This window comes from Manis pentadactyla, chromosome X (assembly GCF_030020395.1).
Source record: "Manis pentadactyla isolate mManPen7 chromosome X, mManPen7.hap1, whole genome shotgun sequence".
NCBI lineage: Eukaryota > Metazoa > Chordata > Mammalia > Pholidota > Manidae > Manis > Manis pentadactyla.
The window spans coordinates 145,466,186-145,489,480 of NC_080038.1; the positions used below are offsets into that span (position 1 = coordinate 145,466,186).

Here is a 23,295-nt window from a genome sequence, read left to right on the forward strand (position 1 = left end):
TCTGCCCTTCAATTCTTTGTTGCAGCGGAGACAAGAACCGAGGAAAATATACACAACGCTCCCCCAACACCAAGAGGGCAGGGATGCGGCCTGCTTTAGCTCACGGCTGTATTCTCAGTGTCGGGCACAGCAGGGGCTCACAGCACCTTTGGTGACTTAGTGAGGGGTTTTGAACCCTACAGTAAGAGCTGGCGTTGCTCTGCTTCGCCCTCCGTTCTCGTCTCCCTACCCTCACCCCTGACCGGAAGGCGCCCAAGGGGTAAGGGTTCTGCGCATTCCTCCGTTCCCTCCTTCGTGGGTGGGCCCATTCACTCTCCCGTTCATTCATTCATTGGTACATTCAAGCCACTCTCCTGCTCCCCGTAGGGCTCGGGCCCTAGCGCGCGGCTGGTCTTGGTCTGGCCTGATCCTCCGCGCCGGGACTCATCTCCGCCCCCTTCCTGCCCCGCCCCCTCTCCAGACCAATTGGGGTCGGCGGGCGGGGCCTGGGCGGGGCCTCGCGCCCTCACTACCCCCAGCGGCGCCCGCGGCTCCGGAAACGCGCCGCGGGGTTGCTCTGCGCTGGCGGCTGCGGGGTGCTCCGTGGTGCTTCCTGCCACGCTGGGCGTGCCTGGGCCGAGCCAGCGCCGCTCTGCCGAGGGCCGTGTAGTAGCCGCTGCCCCGCCGCGGTGAGCGTGCGGAGTGCGGGAGGATGTGCGCGGGCGCGTAAAGGCGTATGGGGCCGGGATGATCGCGCCTAGCCGCGGGAGAATGTGCTGGGCGGTGGCCCGGGAGAGTGCGCGGTTAGGGGATGGCCCAGCCTTTTCGTCGGGGGCGTCTCTGGGCCCCCGGAAAGCTGTGAGGCCCTGGGGCCAGCCGAAGTGGGAACGGGTCCAGGATGACGGGTACGAGGAGGCCGGGAGGCCTTCCCGCGGCGGGCGGCTGGCCGGAATCGCGGACGTGCCGAGGCCTATGCTGCTTTTTGGGGGGGCGCTTGGAGATGGGAAAAGGGCAGTATGGGAAGGAGGGGACCCTCCCTCGAAGCGCAATGGAGGCTGAGGGGGAGGGGCGTTGAGGGGGCTGTTAAAGGGCTTTTTCCCAGTCTGGGAGGGAGACCGAGCCGCAGCCAGGGGTGCTGAGTGGGTGAGCTGGATTCGGTTCATTCTGATGGAGTCTCCTTCCCTCTTGAGTAGGGGGTCAAGCCTCAGTTTGGCGGGGAGGATGTGGGGGTGGGGGTTAGCCCAGCGCCCAAGCGCTGCCCGGGAGAGGGAGAGAACAGCCCTTGCTGGACGAAGACGAGTTCAAGGCCCTGAATCTGAACAGAGCTTTTTCTGTCGCCCTTTTTGGGGGGGCATCAGCTTCCTCTTCAGTGCCCCCCTTAAAGTTCTTTGCTGCCTCCTCTAGTGTATATTTCGTTGATTAATTACATGTCTTTTTCCATCCCCCACACACTCGCCTGCCGCCCGAAGTCCATGGTCCCTTTCAAACACCCCCCCCTCCCCCCCCCCCGTCTCCAAATCCTGGCCCTCTTCCCGGAGGTCCACCCTGTTCCAACTGACGACCTCCAGCCAGCTTTAGCCTCGCCCTTCTGCCAGCCCGCTCCAGTCTCCTTGGTCAGTGAAATATTTCCTCTTCAACCTCAGACCCGACATTTTTCCTCTACCAAAGGATATCAGATGGGATTGCTAGAACAGCACCCCCTCTGGGTACTAATGCTGCCTCATCCCATCTTCCCTCCCCCATTGGCCTTTAAGTAGAAGCAGCTTGCACGGGGTGGGGGGAGGGGGAGCGGCACAATCTAGTCCAGTCCCCAAAAAGTCCCTGCATCTGTAGAATCCTATTGAGTAGTGACTTCCAGCCTTCTTTGGGTAAGACCCCTTGCAAAATCACTAGAAAGTATGAACTCTCTTCCCAGAAGTCTGAGGGCACAGAGTGAGGTCCCAGTCAGGACGCTCATGGGCAGGAATCCTGTCCACTGAGTGAGCAGTGGAGAGATGAGGAAGCCTCCAGATTCTACACAGGCCCACTGCTAAAGAGGCACAGCTCTGCATCCCAGTCCCCTGGGTGCTGGTTGAAAATGCAGATTCCTTGGTCCCACCCACATTTGTTCTTCTGCCCCTTGAGATCTTAGCAAACCCCAAGCCAGGTTTCTAACCCCCTGATCCAGCCCTGGCCCTAACCTGCCTGTGCTCCCCAAAGGACCCAGGGCCCCTTGCGATTTGCACAGCATCTCCCACCCCCATTCAGAATCTTTCATATCGAGGTCAGTGTAACCCAAACAAAGCTGTACTGATAGTTTATTTTGATTTTTAATAAGATGCCATGCAGCTTCTTGGGGAAATGGAAACATAACCTTTCCTCAGTTAAGTGTAACAAACACTACAAAATCCCCTTCTGGTCTACCTTCTGGCTTTTTATAGGAGGGAAAGAAAATGGAAACCTAAACAGGGAGGGACAGGTGCTCAGGTAGTGAGAGAGGAAAAGTGGGGGAGATGGGGACAGATGTGTCCCACACACATAGAAAAGACATGTACAGACATAGACATCTTGAGAGAAACAGTCTTTTCTGGTGCATCACCCTCTCTTTTTTGGCCCTTTAGGGTTCTGCTTCTAGTAGCAGCGAGTTTGCTTAGTACAAGGTGAACCCAAATGGGTCTTTGGTGGCCACATCCTGGCCAAACAATTTGTGAGCATGTGAGGACCAGGCCCAGCTCCAACCCAGGAGCTCGGCTCTGCATTGCAGCCTTACCTGTGCCTTCTCTCAGCCTATCTTTTGGTCCAACACTCACAACCCACAAAGACATGTTCCCTGAAGGTGCACCCAAGTCTGCTTCTGTCCCCTCGCTGAATTATTCAGTCCAACAGGTAGGACCTTATCTGCCTGCCTAATTGCTCAGAATTGTTCTGAGACATGATGAGCCATCCCTTTCTGTCTTTTTTGGGTAAATCTGGGTGTTTCCAGGCCACGTCTGCTGGCCATGCTGTCAGAAGACCCCAGGTGTCAGGATGCAAGATAGTGAGAAGCGTCATTTCCATTCCTACATGCCAGTGTTGCTGAACCTTCTTTGCCCAGAGACAGTTCTCTAAATCTGAGCAACATGACTCAAGGGAGAACAGATACCCAGTAAGGAGAATTGGGAATCCAGATGATCCTTTGGGTGGGAGAGGGAACTGAAGGCACCTATCTGGATTAGATGCTGAAGAGTGAGCTCCCTTTTGTGATCTATAAAGACATCCTCCAGGGTATTTTCGCTCCCCCCAGAACCAAACTGAACACCTTGAGCCAGCTGTTGTCTTCTTGGGCCTGAGGGTATTCTGTTGCAGGTCCTTATTTAGATGCTTCAGGGAGTCCCAGTGTTACTGGCACTCAGACAGATCTTGCTTGGGTGGCCTTGCTGCCTCCCTGGCCCCCACTGCCCAGGGAAGGGCACCACCTGCTGGGGAGGTGACTTGGCTCTTTGTGCCATGGCATCAGTTAAACACTGATCTTTCAGACTCAGAAGTGGCCTTTAATAGTAGCCAGATGTCCTGAGGAGAGGTCCTGAGTGCAGAGGTGACCAGAAGATACCTAATTATTCATTACTTTTTGTGACATGGATCGTTTTTTGATTTTGGGGGGTTTTTTGGTAACGTTAATGTACAATTACTTGAACAACATTACAGTTATTAGACTTCCCCTAATATCAAGTCCCCCCCACATACCCCATTACAGTCACTGTCCATCAGCACAGCAAGATGCTATAGAATCATTACCTGTCTTCTCTGCATACACCCCGTGGATCGGTTTTATCTCCATTGAATTCAGCTCTCAATTTCTGTTCTTTCGGTTCAAAATGGAATGATTGTTTTGGTTCTCTTAATGTTTCTGATTCCCTACAGAAAATCGGTTTTAAATAAGTTGGTTAAAATTTTATTGCCATCTGAAGCACTTAACAGAAACATTTGTTCACTCACATGAGCTCTCATGTTTTAGAATACACAATTTTTCAGATTTTCAGGCAGTGGGTTAGCATTGGCATGATTTCCTATGTTCATGAAACAGCTGCAGTGTCCAGGGGCACTTGGCTAGGTCCAGGCTGGACTCTAGTCAGCCTCCATAGGGCCTTTGCTCTCTGAGCATAGTTGGTTGTTAGACTACTCTTCAAATCCTACTGAAAGAAAGACGGTAATATTATATTATTTATATTAAGAGGCAAAAACTTGTTTTCCTGTAGTCTTTCTCTTAACTGGCATTTCCCTGTTGGGTGTCAGAGTGCACCTTCTGAGATTTGGGACATGCTTTTCCACAGTGGGTCAAAGTGCCTTAAGTTCAAGGCTAGCATCATCCCCTGTGTCCATAGATAGCACTACAATGGCTTTCATATTTTGCCTGGAATTGCTTGGATTTCGGTTCCCCAAGGCCCACTTTTGCAGTGGACACCTGTATTTGTCACTTGTGTCACAGAACCCAGCTTTTCCAGATGAATTGCACCATTTAAAGTAGAGCTGTAAAGGAACATGGCTTCTGAGTGATCAGATTGTCTCCAGGATTGATGATAATTTTATTCTTAACTGCAGTGGAGCGGTTAATGTGTATTTTGTCTTGTTTAATGATCTTCCTTTGCTTCTAAAGCATTCACCACACACACTTAATTACAGTTTAGCTTCTTTTTGTTAAAGCAGGGCTCACTTTTCCCCTCCATTTTATGTACACCTTCTAAATGATCTCTGTGTGTCCATAGGCTGTGTTACTGTGGATGGTGATCTGAAGTGTGCTCAGGTTAAGTGCCCTGAGCAAGCCTGGTACAGGAAGGGCCACTCCTGTTGCTACACAGGAAAGGATAAATAACAATTCACTTGGGGTTGTAGCTCCTGGATTTCAAGAGTTAATCATGCTGATTAAGTAAAAAACTAATATAGGACCCGCTCAATTAAATGAAACATTTCAGGAGGATTTGCTCAATTAAACATGGTGGCTTTGGAGAATGGTGTGTGAGTATGAGAGAATTATATATATCTCTTACACAGTGAGGGTCTGCGATGGCATATTAATGGGCTGGTTTCAAGCCAGTCCCCAAAACCATATATACCATTAGGCTGCAAGGACCCTCTGGATATGGTCTGGTGTTAGAGTGTTGCATAGTATTTCTCTCTATTCTGGTGTGGTTCAAAAAGTCTCAAATCTTGGGAGCTGGATCTTAGGCAAGTTCCCTAACCTCTCAGATGCATGACTTCCTTCTCTGTAAAGCAGAGACAGTAGTAACTATAGGTTGCAATAATTAAATTATTTGACGGAAGCAGCACCGTGCCGAACACATAGTTGATGCTCTGTAAATGGAAGTTCTCCCCATTTAACACACTCCTACCCCCACCATTTATCACATGCCCTCCAGGTGCCAGAAGTTGCTGCAGGTGACCATGAAAGACAGGGCAGCGCCCCTGTCCTGTGGAGGTGGCATTTCTCCTGGGGGGTAGCGGGTGGTCAGGTAAAATCACAAGCAATTTCAGAGGATAATTTTTAGGTAGTGAAAAGTATTACAAGTAAATCCTGATGGGGCTAAAATACGAAGCTCTTTTGAGGAGGTAACACTTGAGTGAGTCCCGAATTCTTAGGAAGGGGCCACCCTATGGCAGCTCAGAGGCCCTGAAGGGCATCACCCTGGCATATCTAGGACAGAATGAAGGTCAGAGTGTCTGGAAGGAATGACTAAGATGTAGGGTGCAGGATATGGGCCTCCCTGCCCTGAGCCATAGTCATCGTCACCTCCCCCTCTTGTTTTTATACATTGGGATAATTTAGACCCTTCCTTTTGTAGTATATTTTTTCATCCTTTACTTTTAACCTATCTCTTTACATTTAAAATCTTTATATTTGAAGTTTCTCGTAGACATCATTGAGGTGAGTCTTGTTTTTTAACACAGTCTGATAATCTCTGCCCTTTGTTCAGAGTGTTTAGCCCATCACATTTTAGCTTAGTTATCCATATGGTTGGCTTTAAGTTTGCCATCTTGCAGTTTGTTTCTGTTTGTCCCATCTATTTTCATTCCTTTGTTTCTTCTCCTTTCCTGTTTTGGACTGTTTTTTAGAATGGTATTGTATCTCCACTACTGTCTTACTAGCATGTATCAGAGTCTTGGAGTTACTCCGAAAGCATACAACCATACATTCTCCTACATATGCTATAAACCCTGTATTACTTTACTGTTATTTTTGCTTTAAGTGATCAGTTTTTTTTTTAAGATTTTTAAATGAGGGAGGTAAAAGTGTTTTAGAGTTCTCCACATATTTACATTACTGGTATTTTTCATTCCTTTGTGTAGATCCAAGTTTTTATCTATCGTTTTCCTTCATCTGAAGAACTTTCTTTGATATGCCTTGTAGGACAGCTCTGCTGGTGACAAATTCTCTCCACTTCTGTTTGAAAAAGTTTTTATTTTGCCTTCATTTTTGAGAGATATTTTCACTGAATATAGAATTCCAGGTTGATATGGTATTGTTCCTTTAGCACTTTAAAATATCATTCAGTTGTGTGTGGCTTGAAGTTATTCTTAACTTTAAGTCAGCAGTTATTATCTTTGCTCCTCTGTATAAAATCCTTTTTTCCTTCTGGCTGCTTTAAGATTTTCTCATTATCACTGGTTTTCAACAGTTTGATTATATGTGTTTTGATGTGCATGTGTGGTTTTTTGGTTTTGTTGTTTGTTTACTCTTGCTACAGGCTGGCTGGGCCTCTTAGATCTAGGTTTCATCAAACTTGGAAAACAATTTTCTTAGTTTTCCACTGACATTATTTTCCTTGCCATGGGTCACATTTTCCTGCTTCTTGGCATTTCATTAATTTTTTATTGGATGTTGGATATTGTAGAGATTATGTTGTTGAGTGTCCAGATTTTGTTATTTCACTTTGAAAAGTGCTGGACTTTGTTTTGAGAGGTAGTTATTTGTAGCACAGTTTGATCCCTTTGAGGCCTATTTTTAAGCTTTTCCAGAGCAGGTCCAGGGTATCTATGGCTCCAGGGATAGATCAGTACTGCTACCAAGCATGGTCCATCGGATACTCTACTGCATACCGCAGGTGATCACTGAGGACTTCCCTCTGGTTGGTTGGGCCCTGAACATCTTTGTATGTTTGTCTGTCCTTGGAGTTGTTCAGCTGACAGCTTCTAGATGATTATTTTCCTAGTCTTTGGGAGCTTCACTTCATACTTATGTGGCTCAGTAATCTGGAAAGATTCAAAGGAAACCTTATGCAGATGTTTTGGAGCTCTTTTTTCACTGTAGCTCCCTTTCTGGAACACTGCTCGGTAGCTTCCAGCTGCCTCACCTGCCCCGAATGCAGGTCTGTGTCATGATCCTGTGCTGCCTGCTGTCTAGTGTCTATTAACATCTATTTTGTCCAGCTCTTGACTTTTGTTCATGACAGAACACCAAGCCTATTCCTTATTAGTCTATCACGACCAGAAGTTGAAGTCTCTACCCATCCCTTTTAACATAATGTCTAATTTTATGTAAAAGTCTGGAATATCTGGGCTTTGTACTCCTTGACCTAGTGTAGAAATGCTTCCTTTTCATTTAATGATAAATTGAATTGAGTTGACCTGACGTTAGAACAGAAACTGTTCCTATTTCTTTGAACTCACTGAAGTGGGGAGCCTATGATGCACACATGTCTGTGGATAGGACCTTATCATAGTTCACATATTTGGCAATCTGGAAGAAAAAGGTAACTTGTACATATTGTTCAGATCTTTTATTTAGCAACTTAGTGTTTGAAGATCTTTTCTGTGAAGCTTCTTTTTTCATTTGTTTTGTTCAACTTTTCACTTTGTCAGATGTATCACAGGTAAGTTCTTGTCTGCAGCTGTCTCACTGCTGCCTGGCCCACTGTTTCCATAGGGTGGGGTATGGCCTTTAAAGTGACTTGCTGCCGATCAGGAAACCCCAGCCCCTGCTGTTTGTTGCCTCTCTTCCTTCAGTGGCCCAATCCAGGTTTTTGTTGCTCCTGCAACATTGGAAAGGCTCTCTTGCTTCCTAGTTATTTCTTCAGATAATTTTGGGGGGATGCTTCCTGCCTGTGCAATGTGAGCATCGACCTCTCGGAGGCTGGCTGCTAAGAGGCCTGTGGCAGGCCTGTCTCTGGGAACTAGTCTCCTCACCATCAGCTCTGTCTTCTCCAGGATGTGCCTGGGCCAGCATTCATTGGTCCTGTCTGGGCCCCCTCTGGCCTTCCTGTATTAATTCTTTGCCAGCCAACTTTTCACACTGTTTGGGGTATGTTTTCTTAGGCATACCCATGCTCTGGGTTCATTCAGCCACTGCAAAAGAGAAGACTCAAGATTTAAAATCAGGGGAAAGGAAATCACCACGGGACCCAGAGGCAGGGATGCTGTCATTCATGGCTCTTCACTTTCCTCAGCTCGGCCTGCCCCTCAGGGTCTTGCCGTTCCCCAGGATGGAGCCCCAGGAAACCAGGTCCTGGCAGGCCCTGTTGAGGTGCAGGAGGCCCAGGTGAGCTGTGCTTCCCTCTGCCTAGCTCAGGAGTCCTCACTGCTCTCTGATTCTAGCCATGGCCTCTGCCTATTGGCCCCAGCACAGCACACTGCAGGGCCTTCCCTCACTGCCCCTTCTCCTCTGCCCCGAGTCTGCCAAACAAAGGATGCCCACGGGATTTGTAATTCCCATCATACTGGTAGGGGAGTTGAGTCTCAATCCAGGAAAGTGATTGAACTGAGGTCCCTTGGGAAGGCAGAGGGAGGCTGGGGCCATGGCCTGGGGCTCCTGTCACTTGGTCAGGTTCTCTTTCCAGGACTTCATACGGCTTGTTGGTTGGATCTCCATGTAAGCAGTGCACAACACCTCTAGACCCTCACCTCTTGTCTCTGGTGTTACTGGCATTCCCCCTGCCTCATTCTAGAATGGATAGAAGAACTGACTTTCCCTGGGAATTCTTTCAGGATCTGGTGACATTTGACAACGTGGCGTAGTCCCTCACACAGAATGTTTGAGGTTGGACCTTGAGCAGAGGACACTGGCACATTACAGGAATGTGACTTCCGTGGGTAAGGATGGCTCTACCCCTTCCAGCTAGGTCCTACATTCACAGTCCTATATCAGTGGGAGTGGGGTTAGGGGCACCTGGCATGCATAGCCTTACATAAGATCGCCTTCTGGGGCCTTGTGCCCTCCAGGGATCGTCTGTAAGGCAATCCACACCTGCCATCACAAGAGTAGGAGGGCTCCCTCCCAGCTCCTATTGGCATGGAAATAAGCCCTCTAAGTCTTTTATTAGGAAATAAATTTCAACAACAAACTGGCCACCATCATATGGAATATTTTTTAACCCACAAATTCTGTACAGATGGCATGGCTGTTTATTGTAGTTTGTTTTTAAGAGAGAGCTTGGTACAGAAAGCTCCACATGCATGAGTGGCAAGTGTTGTCAGGAGGAGAGACTGCTGGCCCGTGGCAAGGCATTCAAAATGAGCAAATGACTTGCCTAAGGTCACAGTCAATCCTTCAAACACTTTTGAGGATTGAAAGGGTTTCCCCTTTGAAAGCCTGCACCGTTCTGATGTCATCTCTGGCTGCCATCAAAACCCAGTTCCTTTTTTGTGAGCAGGAGTTCCTGTTTTGAATCCTACCTTGGTCTCACACCTGGTGCAAGGAGACGTGCTGCTGGCATCAGGTCCATCCCTTAACTTGGATCAAGCTAAGCCTTCTGGTGAGTGAAAAGGAAACCTGAAGAAATAGTCGGGGTGGGGGGGATGCGCACCCAACTGAGGCTTGGGGGAAGGGGTTTGGCTATTCCTCAATCACAGAAGGGGAGGCTTCCTCATGCTCAGTTTGGTAGGGAGAATCCACCAATCAGACCCTTCTGCCCCTTCTGCTATGGTCCTTGCTTTTCTGGATGGATGGGTGCCAGCCATCCTCTCCAATGGCCTCCAGGCCCTGTGCTAAGCAGGTGTTTCAAGAGCAAAGTGATTCTTGACAAAGGAGAGTAACGTCCATCCTTCCTCCTCTGCATACTGCAGTGTCTTGCGGTTCTCATTTCAGAAAACATCTTGGTGAACCAACACCAGACGATGGGTGAAGACGCCCAGCCACAGGAAATGGCACCCACACGCTCCCCAAGGGCCAGTGAGCCCAGCCCTGAGGTCAAACAGAATGGGGACTCTGAGGGGAGTGGGGGGAGCCCCCAGAATCTGCCCATAGAACATCACTTTGCATGTAAAGAATGTGGGGATGCCTTTCGGCTTAAGGTCCTCCTTGTGCAGCACCAGAGAATACACAGCGAGGAGAAGGGCTGGGAGTGTGGGGATTGTGGAATGGTCTTCAGGTGGGTCTCTGAGTTCAATGAGCACCGTAAGAGGCACGTGGCTGCCGATCCCCTGCCTGGCCCGAGCCAGGTCCTGGATGATGCCAAGGAGAAGAGGGAGCAAATGGAGAAGGAGGCAAAGCCTTTCGAGTGTGAGGAATGTGGGAAAAGGTTTAAGAAGAATGCTGGCCTGAGTCAGCATCTGCGTGTCCACAGCAGAGAGAAGCCCTTTGACTGTGAGGAATGTGGGCAGTCCTTTAAAGTGAACACCCACCTCTTCCGACACCAGAAGCTTCACACTGCGGAAAAGCCCTTTGCCTGCAAGGCCTGCAGCAGGGATTTCCTGGATCGCCAGGAACTTCTGAAGCACCAGCGGGTGCACACTGGCCACCTGCCGTTCGACTGTGACGACTGCGGCAAGTCCTTCCGGGGAGTGAACGGCCTGGCCGAGCACCAGCGCATCCACAGCGGGGCCAAGCCGTACGGGTGCCCCCACTGTGGCAAGCTCTTCCGGAGAAGCTCGGAGCTCACCAAGCATCGGCGGATCCACACGGGCGAGAAGCCGTACGAGTGCCGCCAGTGCGGGAAGGCCTTCCGGCAGAGCTCCAGCCTCCTGGAGCACCAGCGCATCCACACCGGCGAGCGGCCGTACGCCTGCGGCGACTGCGGCAAAGCCTTCCGCGGGCCCTCCGACCTGATCAAACACCGGAGGATCCACAGCGGACTGAAACCCTACGAGTGCGACAGGTGCGGGAAGGCCTTCCGGAGGAGCTCCGGCCTGAGCCGCCACCGGAGGACCCACAGCGGGGCCGGGCGCTGCGAGTGCACCGAGTGCGGCCGCGTGTTCAGGAGGCGGGCCGCGCTGCAGAAGCACCAGCCGGCCCACCGCCGGTAGGAGATGCTGCCGACTGGCCCGAGGCGGCGGGGCAGTCAGGAGGTGAACGGTTGTGTAGCGCGCAGGGATTTTCTCGTCAGAAAGGTTGAAACTAATTTATACTGCCACCAGCAATTTGTAAGTGTACATGTTTCCCATGTTGCCTATGGTGAGTAGCTTTGACAACATTAATTTGTTTTGGCAAGCATAACTGGCATGAAGTACCCTCAAGGTACTTAAATCCACAGACCTTGAATATGAGAAGGAGAAGAAAAACCTGGATGTGCGGGTGCAGAGCGGATGTGTTGGTCCTCTCTTCCAAGCTCCCCCTCGGGGAAAGTACGGCACAGAGCCAGTCAACGATGGCGTCAATGTAATGCGATCCCACCTTTCCCAAAGAGATCGTCCCAAAGGTTTTCAGCCTGCTTGAATTTTTAAACGTTTAGTGATGTAAATAGAGTACACAATTGTCCTATGATACCTAATTTATTTACTTATTCGTACATAGTGTAAATCACATATAGAATAATATATTAATTTAGAAAGTACTCCATTTTTTCCCTTGCTCCATTCCATGAGATCATTTTATTCTAACTCCTCACATGCATTTCTGACCTCACCATCTTCACCAACCTCAAAGCCCCTCTTGAGTCATCAGGCAGTTTCAAAACACATCCGACAGCTTCCATCCACTTAAGCTGTGTGCCATGTGGCACTATGACAGTCACTGCACAAGTCTCACACTAGAAACGTCTCCCAAGCCATAAGTACATGCTCATGGAACATTAGGACAATTACTGTTTTTTAAAATTTGTCCTGTAGTTCTACAACATAACAACTTAATGTGTGACTTTTTAAATGACCTTTAAAAGACTCTTTTAAGCATCTAAAACTTGTCATTGTGAGGTCATACTCCTAGGATCAGCAATTGAATCTGGGTTAAATTCTCTTGAATCCTTTTTTCTTAAACCAATTCAATCTGATGACTTCCATGTGTGTCCCAAACTAGTGTCTATGGAGCTTTCTTTCAGGCTAGTGGGTCTTGTCCTCAAGCAGCACTATTTTGTTTAAACTGAAGTAGTTGAGAGAGCATCCCCATGATAACAAGGATGTCTCAAGGACTCAAATCTAAGTGTGCGATACCACCTTTTCGGAAGGATAGCCTCTCCTCACAGGGCCAACCCTCTTGAGCTCTGTAAAACAGGGGTGATCACAGGACTACCACTTAGGTTATCATGAGAATGTCGGCACCATGCCTGGCACAGAGGTGCACACTCTGAAGGTCATCTGCTGTCATCACCATAGTCACTGCTGCTACCTGGGACTCTTTAGTACCAGAACTAGGGATGGGGCTGTGCCTCCTGACTCCTACTCTCATTGTCTTTCTCTCATGCAATGATTTAAATACTGTTGCCATTTTTCTTGCATGCAGATTTTAAGTTCATCTCCTTGACCAGTTACCAAGTTACCTTTGAGTATATTGACTTTATACAGCAGTTCTTTCTATATCAATTGTGGCGATCTCTTTTCCAGTTGTACCACTTTGCTCTCTGTAGCAATTTTATTACTTTTTTGTGTGCAGGCTTTTAATTTTTAGATATCCAAGATTTCATTGTTCTCTTTTGAGTCGTGAATTTTGTTCCTTCAGTAGTTAGATGTGATGACATTTTCTTCTAGAATTTTAATTACAAATGAAAAGTTGAAAGACCTGCCCCACCAGAAGGTGGATGCACCAGGTGGGCAGGCTGGATGGGAATGGGCCAGAGAAACAGGCTCTCTCCTCATCCACAGTGCACACTGTGCATGTCTGCAGGCAGTACTTGACTATCCGAGCTGGCCACTCAAGCACATGAGAGAAACATCCATTGCAGATTGGCCCGAACCATTTGACTGTTCCTCAGTATAGCCCTAGCCATCAGCAGCAGGGCTGGGCCTTCCCGAGAGCAATGGAATGGTCCAACCGTGGTCTTGGCACCAGCCAGCCTTCCTTGGAGCTCCTGGGAGCCTTGGCCATGCCCAGTGTGGATTCAGTGCCTGAGCAGCAGATCCACCCGAGAGGCATCTCAAACACAAGAAGACTCACTTGACTGATGATGTCACATGGATCTCATCCTCCTCCTATTGAGTGACTTGAACTAGAAAGGGGTTGGTTTGGTGGCTCCTGCTTTTGGCAAGTCGGGGTAAATTCGCCCACATGTTCTGACATCACCTCCTGCAGCCACACCTAAGAGGGGCAAAGGATTAAAGGCTCGAAGAGGAACTGTGCCCCTCTGATGGCCTGCATTGCCATGGTGATAGAGGCTGCCCACACCAGGCCTGCGCTATGACTTGCCACCACCGTGCCCAGCAGGGGCAATCAAACAAGGATGTAGAGGGCAACAATGCCCTTCTGATGGCCTGTGTGGCATAGAAATAGAAGTGATCATCCTGGGGCTTGGCTGTCACTTCCAGCAGCCTCCCCCAAGGGGAAGAGCAACAAGGGCTGGCCAGGAACCTGGCCTCTCCAGTGGCCTGCAGAGCCCAGAGGTAGAAGCCGGCTCCACTGGGGCTGTGGTGTGACTTCCCAACTGCTGTGCCCAGAGGAGTACTATAGGGCCCAGAGAGGAATTGTGCCTTCTGATGGGCCCCCTGAAACTGAGGCAGAACTTCCCAGAAGCACATTTGGAAGAGCTTCTCAGGCCCCTGTCCTGGGAGGCAGGGTCCCACAGTGATCGCTGTGACCCTAGCCAGAAGGTGCTCTGGAATGGCCCCCAGGCCATGACAGCAGCCCCCTGTGACCTCTCCATCCCGATGCTCAGGCTGGAGAGGCACTTGCTACATAGCATTCCTCTCGCTCTGTGGGCTTCAGTTCCTGCTGTGGCTGTGAATCCGTCTGAAGTCACTACCTCTCGCCTGCATCAGTTCTCTCTCTTCAAGCTGTTAGGACGTGTTGGATGTGAGTGTCATTTGGTAAGGACTGTGGACATCCACGGCAGGTGAGCCTGCGTTTACCTGGCAGCACTCCGCCCCCTCTTGCCTGTTCGCACTCATCTGTCCACTGTGATGAAGGATCCAGATGCAGTATTAACTGGAATTCAGCGTCATCATCGTCACTTCTCCATTTTTTCCCCAGCCAGGACACAGTGTCTCGGCATCCCCTCATGCCCTCTATTTTTCTTCATCTTTGGTTCTGTATCTGTCTCTCCAACAAACCTTCTGGAGTTACACTAAAAACCATGTCATTTCCGTCACTGTATTTGCGGGTGATGTCCATGCTCTCCAAACGCAGTAGTCTGGCTTTAATGTGTGTCCTATAGTTGCAGCGGGTTCCATTTTTGCCTCTGGTAACTTGGGGGTGGATGTCCCTGGACTCGGCATACTGCTGTGTCAGGTGCGAAATGTGATCAAACTTCCTGTTGTGTGTGCTTGTCTATGCACTTGTGCCTACCTCATTTCATTTTTCTTTCTAATCACATGTATTCCTTTTGCAAGGGAAACAAAGAGCAGTTGGGTTACGTGGAATGCTGGCTCTCATTAGAAATATACCCGTTTTTTATATTCTGAAAGAAACCCTCCATGGCTTTTGTTCAAGTTTTGAATACTTGCCAAAATTTTCAAAAGAAAGTCATGGTTTACCGTTTTTGCTGCTTACTAAGGTTTCCTGTTGTTGATGAGTTGTGTCATGCCCACTCTGGCGTTTCCAGATGAATCCCACCCAATCACTGTGGGTATCTTTCTCAAATGGGGTTGCATTCTGTGTGCCCTGGGCTTTGGCCCTTTTGTGTGCCCTGTGACCCCCAGCCCCTTCAAGGCCACATTAAACCAGAACTGAACACCTGAATCCGGGGCAGCAGCGGTCCTCAGAGCTGGCTGGAGACAGCAGGCTGCGCCTTTTAGGTTCTCGTTTGTGAAGTGTGAACAAGGAAACAGAAGGTCTTAGTTGGTGTTGGAAGAAAGAGGGAGCCACGCTGTATTTAGAGGAGTTGTCCCTATGGGTAACACCAGCTTGAAGATCTGTGAGCTCCTACTGGATACCCCAGAGCTGCATCAATGCCCGCACCCTGAGGGCGGCGTGGCCTGTCATGCTCTTGGATTTCTGGCAACTGCCCTCATCAGTCCACTTGTGTCCCCACCGTAAGTTCCCTTGACTGGAGCCAGCTTGTGTGGGTCTCTGCCTTCCGTAATCTGTCAAGACCATTTGCTTTTACCATTTGGCCTCCTGAGAAAAATCATGTGGCTGGGGTTCTTCATGTTCTGCCAGGCCCAGATTTCTGGTCCAACTCCCACCTGACCATCATAAACCTGTTGAAATGTGGTACTGTATTCTGTGTGCTAAGATGGGTGAAAATCTATGCCTTCTAGTCTTGGTGAGTTTGACCAGTGCTTTTCTGTCTGGGGATTGTTCCTGTACTAACCCCATGTTTGCCTGTGAGATGAGTTAAGTCACCACCCACTGTTCTCTATTTTGGAAGTGCCTCACTACTTCCAGCAAATCTGTCAGATTGGGGAATTGATAGCTTCTCTGTTACTAGTATACTTAGAAGTTGAACTTCTCATTCATCACTTTAGGTATTTACTTTCAAAGTAGAAATGGTCTCTGTAAACGAGGCCGTCAACACTATTTGTATGTCCAGCAACAGTAGCTGTGTCCTGCTCCAGTTTCATATTTTTGTTGTTGGCGCTCTTGTTCCTCCCGATCTCCTTGACTTGTCTGTCGTTTGGCACTTACTATAATCGGCCTTGCGCTAGAGCTTCACTCCCCTTTGCCCTCCCCCACCCTTTAGAGTGTGAGCTCTTAGAAGACAGGGGTGGCCCTTTGGTGTCTGATCGCCCTACCAGATCTAGCACAGTGCCTTGCATCCAGCAGGCTTCAATAAATCTATGTTAAATGGCTTTGGGCTGTCTTGACTTATTTCCTCAGCAGCTCCTCCCGTGCCCCCTGCTCCACACTGGAGTTCTGCCGTCTCCTGGGGTCCAGGTGCTCTTGGCCCCCACTTGCTGGATGCCTAGAGGGGAGAGGAGGTGCTCTCCTGAGGGAGGGCTGGTTTTCCTGGAAGTATGAGCTGTCTCTTGACAGGTGGGGTCTGTTGTTCAGCCAGTTGCCTTCCCCACCCCCAGCTAGGGCTCTCCCCTGAGTCTGAATTCCATGTGGGAGCAAAGGACCAGTGTGGACCCTGACCTCCTCCTCTAGTGGCCGGAAATAGGGCGGCAGAAGTGGCTTCTGGGATTTGAGGATTGGACAGCCTCTCTGGGCTGGGTGGGGTGGGAGTGGGGAGGTCAGTCCTCTTGGTGGCCAGTCACCAGCCCCCTCTCTAGTGACCATTACTTCAGAAAAAGCAGGGAATGAGGACAGGCCCCTGGCTTTCTGACCCTCCCAAATGCAAACAGGGCCATCTGTGGAGTCAGCTGCCCCATCCCGGAAAGACATGCAGAGTGGGCTCCAGGACTGCTTGGGCTCGGCCCTCTGGGACCATGATGTGTCCCAGGGGGAGGGAGCAACGCTTGGGAAAGGAGCATGACTCCTCCCAGCAGCCCAGTCTCCCTGGAGGTGCCCAGGCAAGGCCGCAGCCCCCTCATGCTGTCAGTTCGGACCCAAATGCAGCTTCTAGGCTAGTGGTGTGCTGCCGCCCTGCCCCAGCCCCAGTGCAGCTCCCTTGCCTTGCTGGCCAGTTGCTCGGAAAGCACCATTCATTTGCTCTGCTGGATTCGTGATATGTTTGCTACCAGTAATTCACCTGTTTTTCCTTAAAACGTGTAAGCTCTGTTCTGGCAAGCTTTGGTTGTGCAAAATTCAAGGCCACAGGCCCATTTGGATGGCTAATACTGGGCCCAAAGGGGAGGGCTCTGCTCTTGGGGCCCTATGGGCCTGTAGATAGGGTTAGAGAATGTTCCTTTCTGGCCCTCTTCCTAGTGCCCCTGACTCAGTCTGGGGCCCCGTAGCTTCTCCACACCACCCGTCTGAAGTCCCCCACCGGAAGTCCTTCACTTGCCTGAAAGTTTACAGTCCCCAGACCCCCACTTCACAGGCCTGAATCTGGGCCTCTCTTATTACCCTAGCCCAGGCTCCCACCCATGGCCCTCTGCCCCAGCCCACTTCTGTCCAGCTCATGGCCCACCTGGCAGGGGCCACTGGCATTTTCTTAGTCCAGGTTACTATAACAAAACTATCATAAATTAGGTGGCTTATAAATAACAGACATTTAGTACTCATAGTTCTGGAGGCTGGAAAGTCCAAGATCAGGGTGCTAGCAAAGCCAGTGACTGGTGAGAACCTGCTTCCTGATTCACAGATGGCTATCATTTTGCTGTGCCCTCCCAAGATGAAAGGGGTGAGGGACCTCTCTGAGGTCTCTTTTATAAAGGCACTAATTGTATTCATGGGGGCTCTGCCCTCATCCCCTAATCACCCCCTAAAGGCACCACCTACTAACAGCACCACACTGGGAGTTAAGTTTTCAATGTAGGAATTCGGCGTGGGAGGGGCGGGGACCTTCAGTCCATCACAGGCATGGAGGTAGACAAGAGAGGGTCTGCTCTAGTACTCACTGCATTGTAGCTTCCCCTTGCCGACAGCCTCCCAACCAGCTAGCCTGAGGCTTCAGAGCTGTATCGAAGTCCACCCTCCCCAACCCCTCCAAGAGATGCTGAGCTCCTGCTGTGTGCCAGCCTCATTAGCCCAGGCTGGCACAGGCCATCATCAGAATCCTGGGCTGAAATGCATCTCCTTCAAAAGGCTGGCTGCTAGAGTTGCCACTAGCCTCATGTCCAGGTGTACTGCTGATGTGAATACAAGGTGGCCCTGCAGGACTGGCCTGAAACCATGGCGCTAATGATAAGAGGAAGAGGAGAAAAGAAATGTGGGCCAGAGTGCCCTGTCCACTACTAATGGAAGTGAGGGTACTTGGGTAAGTCTTGGGTTTATGCATTTATGAGTTTGACTTATACATTGGTGCGCTGTTTGAATTGTTTCTCACTGAGCATTTTTATTGCTTTAATTAAGAGATTTTTCAAATATGTAATAAAAACATGGCCACCAATCTTTTTCAGGCACAACAGTCAGAAAGACATGGTGCTCCCCTACCCCTCACCCTTTTCCTGACCTTCATTCAACAAGCATTTACTGAGCACCTGTTGTGTGCCAAGCTCCAAAGGCAAATGACATAATCCCTATCCTCAAGGACAGAGCACCAGAGCAAGACAGATATGTAGCCAAAATGTCACCACAACCAGAACCCACATTCAGCACCAAGCCATGATCCTCCATTCACTAAGCTGGGCTCCTAGGATTTGTGCACTTTAGTGGATGCAGGTTACACTTCAATTTAAAAAGCTACAGAGCCAGAACGAGGATTAAAGATGGAGGCATGAGAGGTGAGACAGAGACCGCCTTCTAAAACCATATAATAAGAAAATATAATTAATACAACTAATCCTGAAAGAGCAACAGGAAAGAAGGCTGCGCCAGACTGCATACACTTGGAGGAAAGAGCAGACCTCACGGAACAGGGTAATTACCAAAGCTGTAACCCAGCGGGACCCAAGCCCTTCCCCCACCCCACCTCACCAGTGGGAAGAAGAGAAACAGAGCAGGGAGGTAGTGGAGGCCTGGGACTGCTGAACACCTAGCCCTGGAGGTCTGCTCTGGGAGCACAAAACTACATTGCATGGTGCCCTGGTGATTAGTGGGGTTGGAAAGCTAAGAGGCAGAATACCTGGAGAGACTGAGAGTCCAGCTGCTTGTGGAAACCAGGGATCCATATCTGGCTGATAAAGGTGGGCAGTCTGAGAGACTTCCTAACAGCGAGAGGGCTGCTAAAGGGGCAAGGATTGCACAGAGCTTATTGCTCAGGAGAAAGGACAGGTAGACAAAATTGTCCAGGTGCACTCTGCCCAGCGGGTTGGGAACTTTCATGATCTTCAGGTGCTCCATCCCCCTGGCTGGATATGCAGCTCCAAGGCCCCCCACCAAGATACGCAGCCTGCTGCACCTTCCTCCCAGCAAGCCCACACCTTCCGCACAAACCTGCAAACCCTGCCCTGGCGTCAGGCCAACCAGAAGGAAGCCCTGCTGAGAGCAGCTACAATAGCAAAGGAAAGAGGCTTACACCTGTGTGCTCGGCCCATTGGTTCTGCCAGTGGAGACAAGCATAGCAGCCGGGAAGCAGGAAACAGATCTTGCCTCCTCCCAGGCACCAGCACCACTACCCTGCGACCCCCAACATCACTAGAGGGGCTCAGCAGCTCCAGAGAGTAGAGCTTATTGGCACTAGAGGGCGCCAAATACAAATATAAAACGTCAAAGGAACCTGGTTCAAAGCAAGGTTTCATTTGAAATGAAACTGAACTCATCAAGCTTCCAGAAAGAGATTTCAAAATAAAAATCATAAAGATGTTCCTAGAGGTGCAGAAAAATATTCAAGAACTGAAGAATGAATTTAGAACACAGATCCAATCATTGAGGAACACAATGGAGGGTGTAAAAAGCAGATTAGATATGGTGGAGGAAATGATAAATGAAATGGAAATTAGAGAAGAGGAATACAAAGAAGCTGAGGCACAGAGAGAAAAAAGGATCTCTAGGAATGAAAGAATACCGAGAGAACAATATTTGCATTATAGGGGTACCAGAAGAAGTAGAGACAGAAAAAGGGATAGAAAGTGTCTTTAAGGAAGTAATTGCTGAAAACTTCCCCAATCTGGGGAAGGAGATAGTCTCTCAGGCCATGGAGATGCACAGATCTTCCAATACAAGAGACCCAAGGAGGATAACACCAAGACATATAATAATTAAGATGGCAAAGATCAAGGATAAGGACAGACTATCAAAAGCAGAGAGAGAAATAAGATCACATACAAAGGAAAGCCCATCAGGCTATCATCAGACTTCTCAGCAGAAACCTTACAGGCCAGAAGGGAGTGGCATGATGTATTTAATGCCATGAAGCAGAAGGGCCTGGAACCAAGATTACTTTATCTGGCAAGATTATCTTTTAAATTTGAAAGAGGGATTAAACAATTTCCAGATAAGCAAAAGCTGACAGAATTTAGCTCCTACAAACCATCTCTAGAGTGTATTTTGGAGGGACTGCTATAGATGGAAGTGTTCCTTCCTAAGGTTAAATAGCTGTCACCAGAGGTAATAAAAAGGGATAAACAAAGAGTACAAAATATGATACCTAATATATAAAGAATGGAGGAGGAAGAAGAGGAGGGAAAAAGGAACCTTTAGATTGTGTTTGTAATGGCATACTAAGTGACTTAAGTTAGACTCTTAGATACTAAGGAAGTTACCCTTGAACCTTTGGTAATGACAAATCTAAAGCCTGCAATGGAAATAAGTATGTACCTATTGATAACCGCCCTAAATGTAAATGGACTGAATGCACCAATCAAAAGACATAGAGTCACTGAATGGATAAAAAAAACAAGATTCGTCTATATGCTGCTTACAAGAGACTCACTTGAAACCCAAAGACATACACAGACTAAAAGTGAAGGGATGGAAAAAGATATTTCATGCAAGTAATGAGAAAAAAGCAGGTGTTACAGTACTTCTATTGGACAAAATAGACTTTAAAACAAAGAAAGTCACAAGAGACAAAGAGGGACATTACATAATGATAAAGGGCTCAATCCAACAAGAGGATATAACCATTATAAATATCTATGATCCCAACTGGAGCACCTACATATGTGAAACAAATACTAACAGAATTAAAAGAGGAAACAGAATGCCATAAATACATTCTAGGAGATTTCAACACTCCACTCACTCCAAAGGACAGATCAACCAGACAGAAAATAAGTAAGGAGACAGAGGCACTGAACAGCACAATAGAACAGATGGACCTAACAGACACCTACAGAACTCTACACCCAAAAGCAACAAGATACACATTCTTCTCAAGTGCACATGGAACATTTTCCAGAATAGATCACATACTAGGCCACAAAAAGACCCTCAGAAAATTCAAAAAGATTGAAATTCTACCAACCAGCTTCTCAGACCACAAAGGTATGAAACTAGAAATAAATTACACAAAGAAAATGAAAAAGCCTGCAAACACATGGAGTCTTAAAAACATGCTCCTAACTAACCAATGGATCAATGACCAAACAAAAACAGAGATCAAGCAATATATGGAGACAAATGACAACAACAAATCAACACCGCAAAAATCTGTGGGACACAACAAAGGCCATACTAAGAGGGAAGTATATTGCAATACAGGCCTACCTCAGGAAAGAACAGTCCCATATGAACAGTTTAAACTAACAATTAATGAAACTAGAAAAGGACAAACAAATGAGGCCCAAAGTCAGTAGAAGGAGGGACATAATAAGGATTAGAGCAGAAATAAATAAAATCAAGAAGAATAAAACAATAAAAGGAATCAATGAAAGCAGGAGCCGGTTCTTCAAGAAAATAAACAAAATAGATAAACCCCTAGCCAGACTTATCAAGAAAAAAAGAGAGTCTACACACATAAACAGAATCAGAAATGAGAAAGGAAAAATCACTACAGACACCACAGAAATACACAGAATTATTAGAGAACACTATGAAAAATTATATGCTAACAAACTGGATAACCTAGAAAAAATGGACAACTTTCTAGAAGAATACAACCTTCCAAAGCTGACCCAGAAAGAAAGAGAAAATATGAACAGATCAATTACTAGCAATGAAATTGAATTGGTAATCAAAAAACTACCTAAGAACAAAACCCCTGGACCAGATGGCTTCACCGCTGAATTTTATCAATCATTCAGTGAAGACCTAATACCCATTCTCCTTAAAGTTTTCCAAAAAATAGAAGAGGAGGGAATACTTCAAAACTCATTCTATGAGACCAGCAACACTCCAATACCAAAACCAGGCAAAGATACCACAAAAAAAGAAAACTACAGATCAATATCCCTAATGAACACACATGCAAAAATACTCAACTAAATTAGCAAACCAAATTCAAAAATACATCAAGAGGATCATACATCATGATCAAATGGCATTCATCCCAGGTATGCAAGGATGGTACAACATTCAAAAATCCACCAACATCATTCATTATATCAATAAAAGATGGACAAAAATCACATGATCATCTCCACAGATGCTGAAAAAGCATTTGACAAAATTCAACATCCATTCATGATAAAAACTCTCAACAAAATGGATATAGAGGGCAAGTACCTCAACATAATAAAGGCCATATATGACAAACCCACAGCCAACAACATACTAAACAGTGAGAAGCTGAAAGCTTTTCCCCTAAGATTGGGAAGAAGACAAGGATGCCCACTCTCCCCACATTTATTCAACATAGTACTGGAGGTCCTAACCACGGCAATCAGACAAAACAAAGAGATACAAGGCATCCAGATTGGTAAAGAGTAAGTCAAACTGTCACTGTTTGCACATGACATGATATACATAAAAATCCCTAAAGACTCCACTTCAAAACTACTAGAACTAATATCTGAATTTAGCAAAGTTGCAGGATACAAAAGTAATACACAGAAATCTGTTGCATTCCTATACACTAACGATGAACTAGCAGAAAGAGAAATCAAGCAAACAAGAATAAAATACCTAGGAATAAACCTAACCAAGGAAGTGAAAGACCTATACCCTGGAAACTACCAGACACTCTTAAGAGAAATTAAAGAGGACACTCACAAATGGAAATTCATCCCGTGCTCTTGGCTAGGAAGAATTAATATTGTCAAAATGACCATCCTGCCCAAAGCAATCTACAGATTCAATGCAATCCCTATGAAAATACCAACAGCATTCTTCAATGAACTGGAACAAATAGTTCTAAAATTCATATGGAACCAAAAAAATAACCAAAGCAATCCTGAGAAGGAAGAATAAAGCTTGGGGGATCTCACTTCCCAACTTCAAGCTCTACTACAAAGCCACAGTAATCTAGACAATTTGGTACTGGCACAAGAACAGACCCATAGACCAGTGGAACAGAATAGAGAGTCCAGATATTAACCCAAACATATATGGTCAATTCATATACAATAAAGGAGCCATGGATATACAATGGGGAAATGACAGCCTCTTCAACAGCTGGTGTTGGCAAAACTGGACAGCTACATGTAAGAGAATGAAACTGGATCATTGTCTAACCCCACACACAAAAGTAAATTCAAAAT

General features: G+C 47.6%; 1 protein-coding gene across 2 annotated transcripts; it reads left to right on the forward strand.

Annotated features, from left to right (window-relative positions):
• The first annotated feature begins 532 nt into the window (after window positions 1–532).
• Window positions 533–16,020, forward strand: ZNF275 (zinc finger protein 275). 2 transcript variants are annotated; one of them, XM_036887194.2, is made up of 5 exons: window positions 544–668; window positions 8,245–8,467; window positions 8,914–9,018; window positions 9,579–9,680; window positions 10,013–16,020. In XM_036887194.2, exon 5 carries the CDS (start codon window positions 10,042–10,044, stop codon window positions 11,167–11,169), a length of 1,128 nt encoding a protein of 375 aa, XP_036743089.1. In that variant the 5' UTR covers window positions 544–668; window positions 8,245–8,467; window positions 8,914–9,018; window positions 9,579–9,680; window positions 10,013–10,041; the 3' UTR covers window positions 11,170–16,020. The 2 variants fall into 2 exon arrangements, with proteins under 2 accessions (XP_036743088.1, XP_036743089.1); XM_036887193.2 differs by lacking the exon at window positions 8,245–8,467 and having other exon boundaries at window positions 533–668.
• Window positions 16,021–23,295: the final 7,275 nt, after the last annotated feature.